This window comes from Euleptes europaea, chromosome 4 (genome assembly GCF_029931775.1).
Source record: "Euleptes europaea isolate rEulEur1 chromosome 4, rEulEur1.hap1, whole genome shotgun sequence".
Lineage (NCBI taxonomy): Eukaryota > Metazoa > Chordata > Lepidosauria > Squamata > Sphaerodactylidae > Euleptes > Euleptes europaea.
This window is the reverse complement of record NC_079315.1, coordinates 37,258,268-37,275,604: the sequence shown is the minus strand read 5'-3', so window position 1 is coordinate 37,275,604 and position 17,337 is coordinate 37,258,268. Positions and strand designations below refer to the sequence as shown.

The following is a 17,337-nucleotide window of genomic DNA, read 5'->3' as shown; positions in this document are numbered from 1 at the left end:
CAAATACAATAGTAAATCTGCATTCCTGCTTTTACTGAATTCATGATCAGAAGACCAGTAAGATAAATATTTGCCTCAATTTTCACAAGAAATTGCAAGCTGGAAGACTAAATGAATTCTTGCCATATGTGGATCCTTAGCACAGTCTGCCGAGAAGAGATATAATGCTTCCCTTGCATTTAACTACCTTACAAGTGTGAAAGCAACACTTCCTAATGTGACTTAAAAATACAGGTGGCTTCCCAGTAATTAAGCTGCAGGTCTCAGTGGTGGAGGCAGTAGGCAGCACACTTACTTGTTTTCTGTATAGGGGTGTCAGGAAGGAGGAATGTTTGCAGTGGGGAAGGAGGGGAACACACCAATCATCAGACCACCAAAATGGATAAACCTGAAAAGGGGTTAAAGAAAAAAAAGTTTTACATATAGCGGTTCTCCAAATTGCCTGACATGTCTTGTGTGCAATAAATTCTGCATCAGAAGCAATAGTCACAAATAATGTACCAAATAAGGAATTTCTTTTCCTTGTGAATGCATTAGGTGGTTGAGGTGCCCAAGCATGTATACTTAGAATTGCCCCATTGAGTTCAGTGACACTTACTGGGGGTGGTTCCAGGTTTTGCAGGATCCTGGACAGAAAGTACCCAAGGCCCCCCATGCCTACTACAGTGCACCCCTCTTTTTGCCCACCTGCCTGCCTGCCCTCATCTGCCTATGCATCTTTCCCCTGCCCACATGCAAGCTCTCCCACCACCTGCGATCGCAGCTACGCAGCCTGTCTTTATGTCCTTTCCCAGTGGTGCTGGGTGCAGCTGGCAGTGCCTCTGCTATGAACACCAGGAGAACAGCTGCTGTGTGCATCACCCACTTGCCCTTCCCTGGCAGGACTAGGCAGCATATGCAGCTGGGAGCACTTGCAAGCGGATAGGAGAAGGTCATGAGTGTGGGCATCAGAATAGATGTGTGGGCAGGGGAGTCAGCTGTGGTGGGCCATAACCAGAGTCCTGGGATCTGGCAGCTGCCTCACCTCAGGGTATCCGCCATCAGTCCTGGGGCTTACTTTCTAGTAAGTGCATGAACTTTGGAAGGCTTCTGTTGTTTTTTTATAACATAGTTTGAGGTTTTGTCTCTATCCCATTTGTTTCATCTCTATTTCTTGCTTGTCTCCTGCAATTGCTTCCCCCACAACCACTTGCCCCCTTAGTTCCCCTCCCCATTTGGAGTTCAGAGCCATATTTCTATTACAAACACTGGTTAAGAACCCACCTGGAGGAAAAGCAGCTTAGGTGGAGTTAAAGGGGAAAACCAGTGAGTTGGGGGGGGGTTAAAATAACTTTTCTCTGGTTCTCCATTTCAAATTGTCCCCTCCCAACCTTGCTCGGTGGCAGTTGTTAGAGTGTTAGGTGCACATCTAAGTTGTAATACTGCCTTTTGAGGAGGAAAATATTTATGTCTGCATTTGTATCATTTGTTTTCTCTGATCATACTTTGTGAATTGACTGTAGTCATACTAAGGGAATTTACAAAGTTAATCTGTGCATGTGAAGGCCAGCAAAAATTATTTTTGTTTTTCAGATATGTGAGTGGAAAGTTGACAATGTCAACTTGAAATAGGATTTGAAATAGAAGCACAAAATCAGTTTGCTAGGACAAGCAGAGACAGGGTGGGTAATAGGGTGTCATTCAGAGTGTTAAAAGGTATGTTTAGTTAAGTAACTTCAGTATAAAGGATATAATTAATGCAAAGGCGGATGATTTCCTTATCATAAGCACCCTCACAGGCGCCTGACTGTAGCCTGCAGTGTGAAAAGAGTTCTATACAGATCAGAGCCTGGAAATGAGTCAAAAGTGAATTAGTTAAAACAACATTAGAGTTTAATTTGGGGCCTGGCTGATCTGTTGTGGCTGTTTAGAGCAAGCTTGTAGATAGGCTGCCTACGATGAGGAACAAATGCCTCCAGGTAACCAGGAAGAGAATCTTTACTAAAGTTAGGTCTATTTCTGATGACTGAAATGGGTTTGGAAGCATAATTATTTCTTTAGTCTCAATATTTGGATTTTACTGGGAGCTGTCCAGTACAATTCTAATCAGAGTTAAAGCCTTCTGACTCAGTTAAAGTCAGTGGGCTTAGAAGGGTGCATCTCTGCTTAAGACTTCGCTAACAATGTACAACTGGCACTCTCACACAAATGTTTTGTCAGTAACTGGTACACTAATGAGAATGCTGACCGCCTGCAAACCATAAGAACAAGTGGGTTCTGGTTGATGCTAGGCCATACAGATTGATAGGATCCACCAAGATGCATCATAATGCAAAATCATCAACAGTAGCTATAAACATAACAGGATGTACCACTTCAGCAAAGTATTGCCTGTTGCATTTCCTTTTTTCCCATTACTATTGCTGCTTGGGATTATGTCCAGAAGCATCGTTGAATACTCTGATGACATTTCTTCCATCATCTTGTGCTATTGCCACATCAAATCCTACTGGCCAGCTGAGAGAAATTTTATGTTTTTTATAGCCTATCTTTTCCAGTTTTTTTCATAGAACACATTTTCTAGCTTGACATTTGAAATTTCGAGGAGAGGAAGATGAAAATTGGAAATAAAAGTTCTTTCTATTTGTGATTACTAATAAAACAAAGAACGCTTTTTGACCCATGCACACAACCACTCCACACACTCATTCATTCCTTTTCAGCTTTAGTTTAACTTCTGGGAACTTAATTCAGTGATAGATGTATTAATTCATTATGATAATTATGCTGATTTACAAAACCTACTGCAAATGTAATGAAGAATGTGCATTCTTTGGCCCCAAATAGACATCTTATATTTTGGTATTTTTGATTTTTATCAGCATGCTTAGAGTGACTTAATAATTTATTTAATGCTATTTTTGTATAATGTAATCATTTAGTGTTTATTTTATTGTGTGTACCTTCTACTCAGAGGGTTGGCATTATTGTTCCTAACAGTGATGGATACAAACAGATCATGCCCTATGACCTCTACCATCCACTTCCTAGGTATGTAAACCAAATACTCCATTTAACAAATATACTATAATAGGGTATACTATGCAGGAGGGTAGCCATGTTGATCTGCAGTAGAAGAGCTAGATTGGAGTCCAGCAGCATCTTAGAGACCAACAAGATTTTGGGGTTATAAGCTTATACCCCCAAAATCTCAAAGGGAGCTTTGATTCTATCATATACCCTGAAAAGTTTCAAGGGAGCTTTGACTCACAAAAGCTTATGCCCTTAAAATCTTGTTGTTTTCTGAGGTGCTACTGGACTCGAATCCCGCAAATGTACTCTAGGTTCTTATTTCATCCAATGTGTTTTGGGGGTGATCAGTACTTTGTCAGTGCCAGTCATCCACACACCATTTGATCTTCTTATGCCTCCCCCACCCCCTGCATGGCTTTCTGCTCCCCCCCGCACACACACATGGTGTATCTAAAAAAGTAGAAGCTAAATTTTGCTTGTCCTGACTGCTCATACACAGTAATTGTGGATCACTAAAAATTTCGGGATGTGACATCACCCCATGGGTCAGGAATGACCTTTGCCTTTTTAAAAACGAAGTACCTTGTCACTGGAAGCTCCACTGGGTACATATTTGGTAGACAGTAGAGCCAGTTAGAATCTGAACTGTTTCACAGTTTCATTTGTGAACAATTTATTATGGCAGTGCTTTCCATTACGAAAAAATGTAATAGTAAAAAACAGCTCCATGTTTCCTAGTTGGGGTGGGGGAAGTGTTATGGTAAATATCCTCAAAATCAAGATATCTAAATGTGCAATTGAATTGATAATATAATCAGTAATAAATAAGGCAGGATTAAAAAAAAACTTGGCAACTCCAGTTTTAACATGGAAGTTCAGTGTATTTAAGAATTTTTAATAACTAATTGGGCCAATAAAAAGCTTTGTCTCAGTTCATGTTTCTCTACAGTTTTTGGCATTCTTCTACAGCCTTATTCATGAAATGTTATAATAAATGTTTATAAATGGTAAATAAATAATGCATAACTCTTTCTCAACCAGGTGATAGCTTTTTCGTTTTGTTTTTCTGTTTTAGAATAGCAATTAAGAAAGAAGCAACTTTATGTAAATCGGTTTAGCTTCAGTTTTGTTACCTGTACAAGTATTCATTTCTGTGCATTTTATTAGACACAAATCTTGAATCAAAACACTACAGCATTCATCCATTAAAAATATGATTGATTGCAGCTGTGTTTTTGTGTGTTGTTAAGGCATACAACACACCCCATTTGGCTAAAGTAGCTGTTAAGTATGTAGGGATACACAGATCTGAAATTTCTTGTTGGAATGTGAACTAATTCCAAATAGAAAAGAACAAATTTTCAGTACTTATATTCAAAATCTGATACATTGGGCGCTGTTCCAAAGAAGATCTGGAGAATATGAACAGGTTCCTTATTAGAATATCTTTTCACTATTTTTCTTCCCAACAGGACACAAAGTGGCTTACAACAATACAAAGGCAATCAAAATACAATACAAAAAATATCATATACAAATAGAATGTCCAACTGTATCTTGGGTTAGTTCTGAGTTTAGTGGACCAGCTTGTACAAGGGCCCAAGCCATAGGCCAAAAACTATTTCGTGTTTGCCCAGCCCTTCAACTTGGGCCTCTGGTCATGCTTAATCTTTATACCTGCAGATAGGAAGCAGGAAGAACAAGCAAAAGCACAGCTTAGATTGTACTGGTGGCAGCAGTATTCCTTCCTATCTACACTCCCTTTTCCTTTGGTCTTGGAAGAACTAGTTGCAATGTTATTGCTCTTGTGCTGCAGCATAGTGTTAGAGCTAAAATGTCGGACTAAGATCTGGGAGACCCAGGGTCAGATCCCCACTCTACCATGGAAGCTTGCTGAGTAATGTTGTGAGGATACAATGGAGGAGAGGAGATCTAAGCTGCTTTGGGTCTCCACTGCGTATAAATGAAATAAAATTTCAATTAGTTTAATTAGCATAATTGATAAAGACTTCAGATGTCATTGAATCATTCAACCCATTTTTGTAAGCTTGTTTAGTTAATGACCCATCTCTAACAATAATAGGCAGTATTCTAGTAGACATCCAGATCTGAGAACTTATGTTGGAGCAAGTCACAAGCTACCCACTTCCAAAGTCACAAGCTACCCACTTCCAAACAGTGAGGGCTCTTTCACACATTATAGGGCAGCAAGCCCAGATTGGCCACTTACTGTGAAATCCTGAGGGGGGGGTAGTTTTGCAGCTGCCAGAGGCGGTGGAGCTGTGCCACCTCCAGAGCAGCTTGCTACCAGCACAGCAAGCTGAAAAAATATAAGAATTTTTTTTTTAAGTTTCGTGGAATTCCCCACAGAGTTCTACAAGGGTGTGCCATGAATTTTGCAGGCATATCCTAAAGGCAGCTCCACCCCTGGGCACGCCCCCGGAATGCCACCAGGACGCTGGCGTGGGGAAATATGCCAGGGAAATGCCGGCAAGAGGCTGTGCCGGCTTCCAAGAGCCGTACTGCCACCGCGGTCCAGAAGGGGTGGCATAAGTCACCCTACGCCAGTGTCCATGCCAATTTGCACGGCACAAGTGGCATGGATGCCGGCGTAGGGGTCACACCGGCTCCTATGGGCATTCAGCCCCTAACTTTAGGAATGGGCTGTAAGTGTACTTTCAGCAGGGTTGCTCAGCTAATCCTTGTGTACAAGTGAGCAAAAACTGTTCACTTGTGATATGAACTGATCTTCATTGAAAGGCCCGTACATAAGTAGAGATTGTGTGTAAAGCAGAAAAAGAGAGAGCTGGAGAGAATATGTTCTGGGACATTATTTTGAAGAAACCTAAAAAACAGAAAATAGAATTTTTGTTACATTATAAAAGTATAATGGCCAGTGTCAGAAAGTCTTTAACTGGTAAAAAGCTTAAGACCAAATTATTTCAATGAGCAAATATCAAATAAAAATGCAACTTTTGCTCCCCTGCACACAAGACACATTTTTAGTAATTATAAATGTAAAAGGTACTTTGCTTTGATAATTTATATGATTCTGCTGTAAAGACCTTCTGGATTTCCTTTAAGGATAAATGTTGCTGGAGTCCAGGAATCAGAGAATAGAAGTGTTAAGAAAATGTCTGATTTTTCAGAGTCTGATATTCATGAGATATGTTTCCTCTATATACATGGTCTAGCCGAGGTGGTGATAACTAAGTACTAGGTTATTCTTCTGTTTATACAGTGAAACTCATAATTCTATCAAAGGTCTTTCATTTCAAACTTATCCCCATTGAATATTCATAGAGGTCTTTATCTTACTATGGTACTGTGAAATACCATTTTAATAGCATATAGGAGCTCTCGCTTTTGAAAGTTTTTTCTACTTGAAAAGTAACTAACAAATTTATAGAATAAATTAGTAAATCACTTAACAGCATGCAAGAGGGCTTGCATGTAGAAGGGTTACAGAAGGGTTCTAACAAATAGTGTGGATGTGCTTTGCTGCTGTTATTGGGGAAATGCCAGTCTGGAAGAGGATGCATATGCTGCCAGATGGCTCAAATATTGTGCCTTTTGCCCCTGACCATCGTCTTGTTTTGCAGGTGGGAAAGCACTCCATGGACTGCCTGCTCCTCCTCTTGTGGAGGAGGCATTCAGAGCCGCACAGTCTCTTGTGTGGAAGAGGACATCCAGGGCCTTGTCAGCTCTGTGGAAGAGTGGAAGTGCATGTACACTCCAAAGATGCCTATAGTCCAGCCCTGCAACATTTTTGATTGTCCCAAGTGGCTGGCGCAGGAGTGGTCTCCGGTAACCACATTCCTTAGATTATATTGCCATGTTAATATGTGTGTGTGTAAAGTGCCGTCAAGTTGCAGCCGACTTATTGCAACCCCCGTTGGGGTTTTCAAGGCAAGTGATTAAGCAGAGGTGGTTAGCCATTGCCTGCCTCTGCAGGGTCTTCCTTGGAGGTCTCCCTTCCAAGTACCAACCCTGCTTAGCGTCTGAGATCTAACGAGATTGGGCTATACCATGCTGTCTTCCCTCCCTCATTTTAATATACTGCAACTGAATCATTGAAGTTCTAGTAATACTCATAGTCCTTTTAGCAAATGTTCTTGAGAAAGAACAGTTGAGGCTGGTTTAATCATTATGCAAAATAGCGCAGAAGAGCTGTTCTGGCACCCTTGGTGCAATATAATTAACAGACCACCTCTTTCTAGAAAGTTCTAGCCCAGGGGTGTCAAAGATATGGCCTGCAGGCCAGATCCGGCCCTTTGAATGCTGTGATCCAGCCTGCCGAGCCAGCCCTCCCTCTCCCCCCTTCGGGCTGCAGAGTTTTTTGCCTCTGCAGAGGAAGAAGCCTCCAGAATGATTACACTTACAGTCCTTTTCTGCCGGAGGTGAGGTTGTGTTTGTATGGAAGGGCAGGGGCCAAACTGTGCCTATGGAGCAGAGGGAGAGAGTCACATTTAGTGACAGAAGCCTGTCCTGAAAGCTGGGAGAAGTAAAAAGGTAAGTGAGTAGGCTGCCCTCCTTCCTTCCTTCTCTGCCTGCTGGAAAGCCTTCCTGTCGATCCCCTGTTTGGTAGGTCGGCTGCTGGGCGGGGTATCAGGGCTGAGCCACTTGCAAGCTCCCAAGTCCAAGTGGGTAAGGTGCTTGTACTGCAGTTTGCTAAACTGGAGGAAGTTTGTGCTGGTTCCCTCCCCGCCACCCCTTGTTTGGGAGAACAGTCTGAACGTGCTTGCAGGCTCCCAAGCCCATGTGGGTAGGATACTTGTACTACAGAACCGCTTGCTGGATTAGAGAAGTGTGTGCTGGTTTCCTTACTGCAGAACAGCTTACTAGGCTAGATAATTTAGTGCTGTTCCCACCCCTTTGTTGTTTGGGAGAGTGATCTGAACGCTTCTTGCAGGGTCTCAAGTCCACCTGGGTAGGGTACTTGTACTGCAAAACAGCTTGCTAGACTAGAGAACTTTTTGTTGGTTTCGCTACTTCAGAACAGCTTGCTAGACTACAGAAGTTTGTGCTGGTTTCCCTGCTGCAGAACAGTTTGCTAGACTAAAGATGTTTGTGATGGTTCCCTTTACCCCCCCCCCCTTGGTTGGGAGAGCGATCTGAGCGCTGCTTGCAGGTTCCCAAGCCCATGTGGGTAGGATACTTATACTGCAGTACAACTTGCTATGCTAGAGGAAGTTTGTGCTGGTTTCCCTACTGCAGTACAGCTTGCTAGGCTAGAGGAAGCTTGCACACTGGAATTTGTAATCCAGAGTTTCTCAGATCAAACAGAGAACAGTGAAATTGTAACCTGACCCAATTTGTCAATAATTGTTTCTGTTTTGCAGAATTAGCAAAAAACAGGAGGAAAAATCAACAAAATTGCCTCTTTGTATTTCTTTTTAGACTTGTAGGTTATTATATAGTATGATGCTTTTGAAAAAAATTGAAAAGAGGATTGTGGATATCAGTTGTTCAAGCGCATAAAGAATAATAATGAATTGTAATATATGTTTGCAAATTTTCATTTTATCATACTGAGACCAACTCTTTCCTATGATTAATAAAGGATGCAAGCCAAAGGCATTTCAGAAATTGCTATTCTTGAGCAAAATGATAGATGTGAATTTGTTGTTCAGCACCCCAGCACCTGGCATTACATTATGGTATTTATTTGTTTGGTTTAGTACACATGGCCCGGTCCGACCAAGTGACATTTATGTCATATCCAGCCCTCCTAATAAATGAGTTTGACACCCCTGTTCTAGCCTATGAATGTGCTGAACTCCTTCACAATTCTGCACAACTTGGAATTTGATATCTGCTATTTATCACACAGCAGAAGCCACTTTCTAGTTGTAAGCAAACAGTGATCATATGTGCACGCAACATAGAAAGTTCATGCACAAAATACAATACTCTTGCTTTTACTGTCTCTGTGGTCACCTCATTCTGTGCCCAATTTGTGTACGATGTCAGCAGATAAGTTGGATTTCTCCTGTGCCTGACTGCTTGACTGCTGAGTTGCCAATATGTCTCATGAAAATCCCTTCTCTTTTGGGGGCCCCACATCATGTGGATCTTGGGGAGGGGCTGTGGCTCAGTGGTAGAGCATGTGCCAGTCAGGGTAGATAATATTGACCTTGATAGTGGTATGACTCAGTAGGGCAACTCATTCCTAAGCTTTGCTGTGGCTTGAGACAGTGTAGCCGAGAGGCCGCCGCAGCACCTCCAAAAAGGTTCCCCAGCCTCTGAAAGGCTAAAAAAAGCCTGTTTAAATTTAAAAATTAAAAAATAGGGCATTTCCCCCCATAGAGAACAGTGAGGCTGCGCCAGGAAAAATCTTAATAGTTTTTGAAAAACCTGGCATAGTAATGCTGTTTCAGAAGGAGGTGTTCCCGGGCTGGAAGGGGTTAGGAGACCGCCTACCAGCAGCCCTGCCCCACAGAATGCCCCAGGAACGCCTCCCAGGATGCCGGCGCCAGCACTTACGGCAGCAGGATGCCAGTGGGAGGCCGAGCCAGTGTCCATAGGCCGCACTGCCGCGCCAGTCCTGGGGTACCGCCACAAGTGGCACTACGCCGGTGTTTGTGCCACTTTGCAGTGTACAAGTGGCACGGACGCCAGTGTAGGGGGCTGGTCACCTCCTAAGCCCGTTTGGCCCCCTAGGCTCAGGAATGAGCTCTAAGGTAGCTTAATGGGATAGTTTCTCTAGCTCCTAAGATAACATGCAAACCAGACCTACATTCTGTCCGAAGAAGATATGTGGCATATGAGTTCAAGCAGCTGGGATTCAGTGTAGGCCAATTTTGTTTAATTCAGTTGCCTCATCTGCTAAACGAATGGTTGTATTCTTCACTGTATATGATACCCTCAAAGTTCTGGCTTCTGTGTAAACGCTGAGAGTATTCAGAAGACAAAATTGATAAAACTCAGAGGGCAGAACTTTGACACCTTACTAAAATGTTCGGATGAAGCTCATAATGAGTTTTACTTGAATATGCATTTAAGATCCAAGTATAACGTAAAACTGAATTACAGCGAAATCTTCTGCATGCTCCAGACCAGGGGTCCTCAAACTTTTTAAACAGGGGGCCAGTTCACTGTCCCTCAAACACTGTTGGGGGCCGGACTGTTGCGGGGGAGGAGGCGGCGGCACGAGGGGGCTCTCCGGAAAAGCATCCTCCTTACAAGCCCGGTCCTTCCCCCTGTAGTGGTTAAGAGTGGCGGTTTGGAGCGGGGACTCTAGAGAACCGGGTTTGATTCCCCACTCCTCCACGTGAGAAGCGGAGGCTAATCTGGTGAACCTGGTTGGTTTCCCCACCCCTACTCACGAAGCCAGCTGGCTGACCTTGGGCAAGTTACAGCTCTGTTAGCGCTCTCTCAGCCCCACCTGCCTCACAGGGAGTCTGTTGTGGGAGGCTATGGGAAGGGGATTGTAAGGCAATTTGAGTCTCCCTTTAGTGGTAGAGAAAGTTGGCATGTAAAAACCAAGGCCATTTATTCATGGAAGGGTTTGCCTTGGATTTGCCGCTCTCCAGATGCACATTTTCCCCATCCGAATTCTCCAAACTCTCCCCTGGGGTGGGGTGCGGAATTTACTTTTGAGTTCTGAGAGTTCGGACGGGGAAAATGTGCATCTGGAGAGCGGCAAATACAAGGCAAAACCTCCTGTGCATAAATGGCCACAAGTCTTTTTCTTCTCCCTGGAGATATGCCCAGCCCTCCCCCCCAAGAGGCCCCTACAATTACCTCCAGGCCACAAGGATACCCCCAGGAGGAGAGAGAGCCCCGAGCCGTGAGAACGCTGCCAACTGTTGCCAAAACAGGAACGCCAGGACAGGAAGGGGGCGACTCGCGCACCCAGGAAAGGAGGTTTTGGGCCTGGGAGGGAGAGGGGGAAGAGGGCGACCGGGCGGCACGCGAAGCAGCAAGATGCCTTGTGTGCCCAGGAAAGGGGTTTGGGGCTGGAGAGGGAGCAGGGAAGGGGGCGACTGGGGCGGGAGGGAGGCTTCCAGTTGTGCGTACACAGCCAGGAAGCCCAGAAAAGCTCTGGGGAGGGGGGCAAGGGGGGACTGGCTTCCTTGGTCCCCGGGCCGGACAAAAGCCCTCCGGGGGCCGGATCCGGCCCTCGGGCCTTAGTTTGAGGACCCCTGCTCCAGACTAAGTCCATAAAGGTCAATTCATTTAGAATGCTGTAAACGTGCACAGGTTTGCACTTCTAGTCTGTTGAATTATAATTCATACGCAAACTCTGAGTGGGGATGATTACCATCAGCATGGCTTAATAATTTATAATGTGTCTTTTGTCCAGAAATCAAAGATACTTGATTGCTGTCCGGTAACTTTGATTAAAGCCAAAAGGAGGCTTGACACTTATAATGATCTCTACTTGTTTACATTTTTAAAATTGTTATTAAATTTTCAACCATACAGTCATTTAATAAAAACCATACCACAAATTATAATGCTATCATTCAGTGGTACATATTAACAGTTCAGATAAAAAAAATTTGCCTAATTTTTTTGTTTAGATGTGCTCCAAAATAACATCAAGGGATGCCATTGCTCCACAAGAGAATCAGTGAATAAACTGTTTCTTTTGAAAGAAAAATTGTTCATTGTACAGTTTGCCACAATTTTCATTTTCATTCCTCTACTATAGATAGCTGTTTCCAGTACTTTGCTTATAAAATCCTTGCAGCCATTTATCAAGTTCCTACAAGAGTTCTAGGCTATTATTTAAGAACTCAATAAAATAACCATTTGACTAAGAATTTTATAAACACAGTTATATCTTTTAGAAGAAGAGTTAATTTTTATAAGCCAACTTTCTCTACCACTTAAGAAAGAATCAAACTGGCTAACAATCACCTTCCCTTTCCCTCCCCACAACATTCACTTTGTGAGGTAGGTGGGGCAGAGAGAGCTGTAAGAGAACTGTGACTAGCCCAAGGTCACCCAGCTACCTTCATGTGTAGAAGTAGGGAAACCAACCCGGTTCACCAGATTAGAGGCCACCACTACAAACCACTGTTCTTAACCACTACACCATGCTGGCTCCATTTTACACATTTTACAGTGTTTCCTAATATATGTCTTCCCCTACATATAGAGAAAATTTGGTTGTATGGGTCTTTGTATAATTGGGGTGAAATACTACTGATAATAACAACTTTATATAATTCTTTTTTTGAATTTCTTCCTAATGAATATCTTGGACATATCTTTACAGATCCTTCGTCCCACTGAAATTCTGATTTGTAAATCTTCTTCCCTGCTTGTTATGTCCTGATTCTTGTAATTTCTTGAGTGAGGAATTGTCACTCTGTCACAGTACTGGGATCTAAGAAATGTATCCTCTGTTCAGGGTAGTCTCATTGTCATCTAGTTTAGTGTATCTCAGTAGTTCAATTTCTTTTACTACTAAAACCAGAAATAAGGTTATCACTTTTAGACTGAAGGCGTATGCACACTTACTGAATTTCAGTGTATTCAGTGGGATCTACTTATGAATAAACATGGGAATGATTTGGGCTGCATGTCTCTACAATGTTTTGTAAGTACTACATAGAAGAGTATTTAAATCTGCAATCTGTTTATTGAATACTGTTTGTAGAAGTTCTATTTGCTTTTTCTTCTGACTTCTCTAAATATATTTGAAATCTGCTCTTGCACAGGCAAAAAGTGTGTGCGTGCATGGAAGGATCATTTGGATTTTAAATATAATTTAGAAAGTGTTTGAAGGAATAAAGACAAAATAGTTTCCCACTGTATGTAGTGCCACATTAAAAAAAAAAAACCTTTGGTGTCACACTGATTAACCTATACACTCCAGTGCTTTGCCTCTGTGCCATAGAAGTGATTACAGATGAAACTGACAAAGTGTTAGTAAGTAGTCACGGGTGGCTGCTGGCCAAATACCCAGTGCTGGGCTGAGTAAATGAGTAAAACTTGGAAAAGAGAGGGAAAGAAAGGGCAACTCCACACAAACTTCATGTGAAATCCTAAATCAGAATGCCAACTATCCATAAATCAGATGTTTTGTTTGGGTAGGCAAGTGAGAGAGCGTGTTTCCAATTGTTGTTAGAATATCTAGATTATCTAGATCAGAAAAGGAGAAAGACTTTCTGTTACACAAAAACAGCTACATTCATTCAAGACCCCAGCCACAGGAAGTAGGTTTTTCCCCTTCTTGATTCCTTCTTACCACTATTATCAGGCTGCTATGATACATTCTTAAGTAGCACCTATACTTCTATATGGGTCACAGCTCTGCATTTGCAAAGATATTCGACCACTGGAAACAATCCAATCAAAGTTTTTGAGGAAGATACTTGGAGTTCCAAGATGTGTTCCAAACGCTCTCCTCCGATTAGAAACTGGAGTGATCTCTTTGGAGTCCAATATGTGGATCCAAGCACTTAACTATTGGCTAAAACTCATATTCAACCCTGTTGGTCTAACCCCTCTGATTCTAGCTGATAATCACTGCTCAACTTGGCAAAGTGCATTAGAGAAGATGCTCCAGAAACACAGCCTCTCTTCTCAAGCCATATCGCCAATAGGACACCAAAAAGCCAAGGAAACGATCAAACAGAGACTCTTGGGCCATGCCCTTCAATCAGATAGGGCTCAGATTCATAAATATTCATCCATCTTGCAATACATCAAACCTTTCCACCCTGCAGACAACCTTGGATTCCTGGAATATCCAAATATCGAAGGGCCTTTACTCTTGCGTATTTCAATGCCTTACTTTCAGCTCTCCTGGAAAGCAGGTATCTCTGTACTCCCTTCCAGCAACAACTATGTCCATGCAAAACAGAGAAAGTGGAAACAATAGAACATGTTCTGCTGCAATGTCCCTTCTACAACGACATAAGATCGCAGTATATTGTCATCCTGTCCTGGGAGATCAGAAGAAGTTAAAGTTTCCCTTCTCTTAGCAGACTCCTCTCAGGAGATAACCATTCAAGTAGCCAACTTCTGCCTCCGGTCTAGTAGGATTCGTAAACGGCTAATTGAAAACCTTTCCCCATAGAAGATCTTTCCTCCTCTTCTTCAAATCATCCTTCCCAGAATCATCAACATTTTATGATTTTATTTTATTATTTTAACCTAACTTTGATTTTTATTCAGAGCTGATATTGTATCGAAATAAAACTTGATTGATTGAAGTAGCACCTATAGTCATTTTAGGGAGCCAGTGTGGTGTAGTAGTTAAGGTGTCAACTAGGACCAGGGAAACCCAGGTTCAAATCCCCACTCGCCATGGAAGTTTGTTGGTTGACTTTCAGCCAGTCACATTAGGGGTGTGCATATCAATATGCCAAACTTAAAAAAACCTGGAAAATATATTTTCGGTATTTGGGGGTAGGGGTCAAAAAAATAGCAGCAATAAAACGGAGCCAATAACGCAGGTCTCGAATAATGCTGAATTTTTAACCTCCATTAACTGCCATTTTTAACCTCCCCTTCCCCCCTCCCTCACTTATCTACAGTCTGCTTTTCTGCGACAGCAGAACTCCAGAGTTTTGCTTATCTCTGAAGCTAAACTGATAATGGGGCTGGCTGGGAACTCACAGCTGCAATTGTGCTGCCGCATTAAACCTAAACTGATGACAGGGCAGCAGAGGACTGGATGGGATGGGATCTAACCACCGGGCTGCAGCCCAGTGCTTAGCTCCCCCTCCCCTGTGGTCTCCGATCATGGAGCACACAGGGGAGGTGGAGCTAAGTGGAAGGCTGCATATCCACGCTGCCCGCCTTCTCTGGATTCTGGAGAAGGGGGCATGGATCTGAAACAAATCTACACCACCTGCCAACTCCAGACTCTGGAGGAGGGTGACACGGATCTGAAAAATCCCATTTTTCGGGTTCTGATATTTTTTGGGATTTGGGTTTATTAACCTGAATTTTTTTTGAAAAATCTGGGTTTTTCAGATTTTTCAAAAATTCTGGATTTAATAAACCTGAACCTGAAAAATACTGGGGGGAAATGGTGCACACCCCTAAGTCACGCACTCTCAGCCCTGATCCTGTGTAGTATTTGGATGGGAGACCTCCGAGGAATACCAGGGTCATGATGCGGAGGTGGACAATGGCAAACCACCTCCAAACATTTCCTGCCTTGAAAACCCTATGGGGTCACCGTAATTCACCTGTGACGACGGTAAAAAGAAAAATCACTTTGGATTATTTTGGTTCTGTTTGCACTCTATCTCAGAAGCTCAGCATAAGAAAATATCTAAATCATCAACCAAATTCATTAAGCAAATTTACTCTTCTCCCTCCACTAATTCTAGGCACTGTTTCTACAAACACCGTTTTAGCCAGTAAGTCTGAAAGTCTGTGGATGACGTTAGCCCTAGGTGAAAGTGAGACAATAATTGACAGGAGATCTCTTCAAGGATTGGCTGAAGAAGAGCAGTTCATGCAAGCATTGAGCGTGCACTCTGATGATGAGAACTTTGGGGAACTGGGGGAAGAATTTCGGAGTGATGTTTGATTCAGTGGTTGGTAACAGACTGTGTTCCTGGATTCACATTTGCAATGTTATTCTCTTACTCTTGTGAATCCCCATCCAAGTCTGAACATGGGAAGTCAGTTATAGACAACAGCTATTGACCCTGATGAGGCTCCAACATCCCTGTGTACATGAAAAAATTCATCCAGTCAGTTCAGCAGGGCCAGATGCCTATTATGATGCAAATGGGATATACAGGGGGAAGGTAGCTTTCTTGGACAGAACTCCAATACATGCTGAACTGGAACACTAATTGGACCACCTCCATAGCCATTTATGATTGTAATGCATGATCGATTTCTCTTCCAGTGCACTGTAACATGTGGCCAAGGCCTGAGGTACCGAGTGGTTCTATGCATTGATCACAGAGGGATGCATACTGGCGGCTGCAGTCCTAAAACAAAGCCTCATATCAAAGAAGAATGTATCATTCCTACACCCTGCTACAAGCCTAAAGGTAAGTGTAGACTCCTTACAAGTCCCTTTCACCCCAGGATTTGGCTGGACAGTTCCACTATTGAGCTGTGTGATGGAGAGCTGGTGATCTGAAACAGGACTGTTCGCTGAGAATTTAAAAAATAAAGCTGGGGTTTTATTCAAATGAAAAATCTTTTTTAGTTAATTAATTGATTAAATATATATGAATTTGCATCTGAGAAAAAAATTTAAAAGCATACTTTAATGGCGTTACACAGGAAAAGGGACATTCCTTATTTTTTCTTGCATACGAGGATGAGGATGGCAAAATTTCTGCCAATTTTGTAGTTTATAGGTATTAAAAAGGATAATTTTTAAAAATCTGGTAACCAGATCATTTCAGGCACCTTAAAAATTATTAATTTAACTGACGGGAGGGAACAATAGTAAGCAGATCTATTGAGACGTAAGTCCCATTATATTCACCAGGAAAGTGCTTCCTCCCAGGAAAGTGTTCTTAGGGTTGCAGCATAAGTGACCTTATTTATTTAATTCATTTGTACCCTGCCTTTCTCATTTGTACCCTGCCTTTCTCTCAGTGGGGACCCAAAGCAGCTTACATTGTTCTCTCCTCCTCCATTTCACCCTCACGACAACCCTGTGAGGTAGGTTAAGCTGAGTGAGCAAGACTGGACAAAGTTCCCAGTGAGCTTCCATGCAATGAGTGGGGATTCGAACCTGGGTCTCCCAGATTCTAGTCCAACACTCTTAAGCACTACACCACACTGGCTCTTCATATTGGAGATGTAGAAACTAGGCTGAACACTTGCAAGTGCCTTGGGTACAAGTTACACTCTACCTTGGTCATGAGATGAGGGCAGTGAGAAAAAGGTGGGTTCTGGGGAGTCAGAGCAACTGAACTTTTCTGTATTTTTCGGGTGGGTGAAGTTCTGTGCTGAACTTTTCTGTATTTTTCGGGTGGGTTTTAAACAGAAAAAAATAGTGGCAATAAAAGGGAGCCAAAAAAGCAGGTCCTGGATAATGCCAAATTTATTCGGCATTATTTGGGGCCGCTATGGCCCTGCCACCATTTTTTAACCTCTCCTCTCACTTACCTGGAGTCTGCTGCCGCACCAAAGCTAAATTGATGACGAGGCTGGCTGGGAGCCTAAACTGACGACAGGGCAGCAGAATGGAATGGGATCTGTGATCAGAGACTGCAGGGGACAAGATCAAAGCAATAGGCTGCTTCCCAAAACTTAGCTTCCCCTCCCTTGCATCCTCCATAATTGGAGGATGCAGAGGGTGGGATCTAAGCACTGGGTTGTATCCCAGGGCTTAGCTCCCCCTCTCCTGCGTCCTCCGTGATTGGAGGCTGCAGGGGA

General features: G+C 42.9%; 1 protein-coding gene across 1 annotated transcript in view; it reads left to right on the top strand.

The window, feature by feature from the left end:
- ADAMTSL1 (ADAMTS like 1) overlaps positions 1 to 17,337 on the top strand; it is a 553,327-nt gene that overhangs the window by 381,258 nt on the left and 154,732 nt on the right. The window contains exons 11-13 of the mRNA XM_056848970.1: positions 2,980 to 3,030; positions 6,615 to 6,819; positions 15,845 to 15,992. Of these exons, the coding sequence (XP_056704948.1) occupies positions 2,980 to 3,030; positions 6,615 to 6,819; positions 15,845 to 15,992 (404 nt within the window). The remainder of the gene's footprint in view (positions 1 to 2,979; positions 3,031 to 6,614; positions 6,820 to 15,844; positions 15,993 to 17,337) is intronic.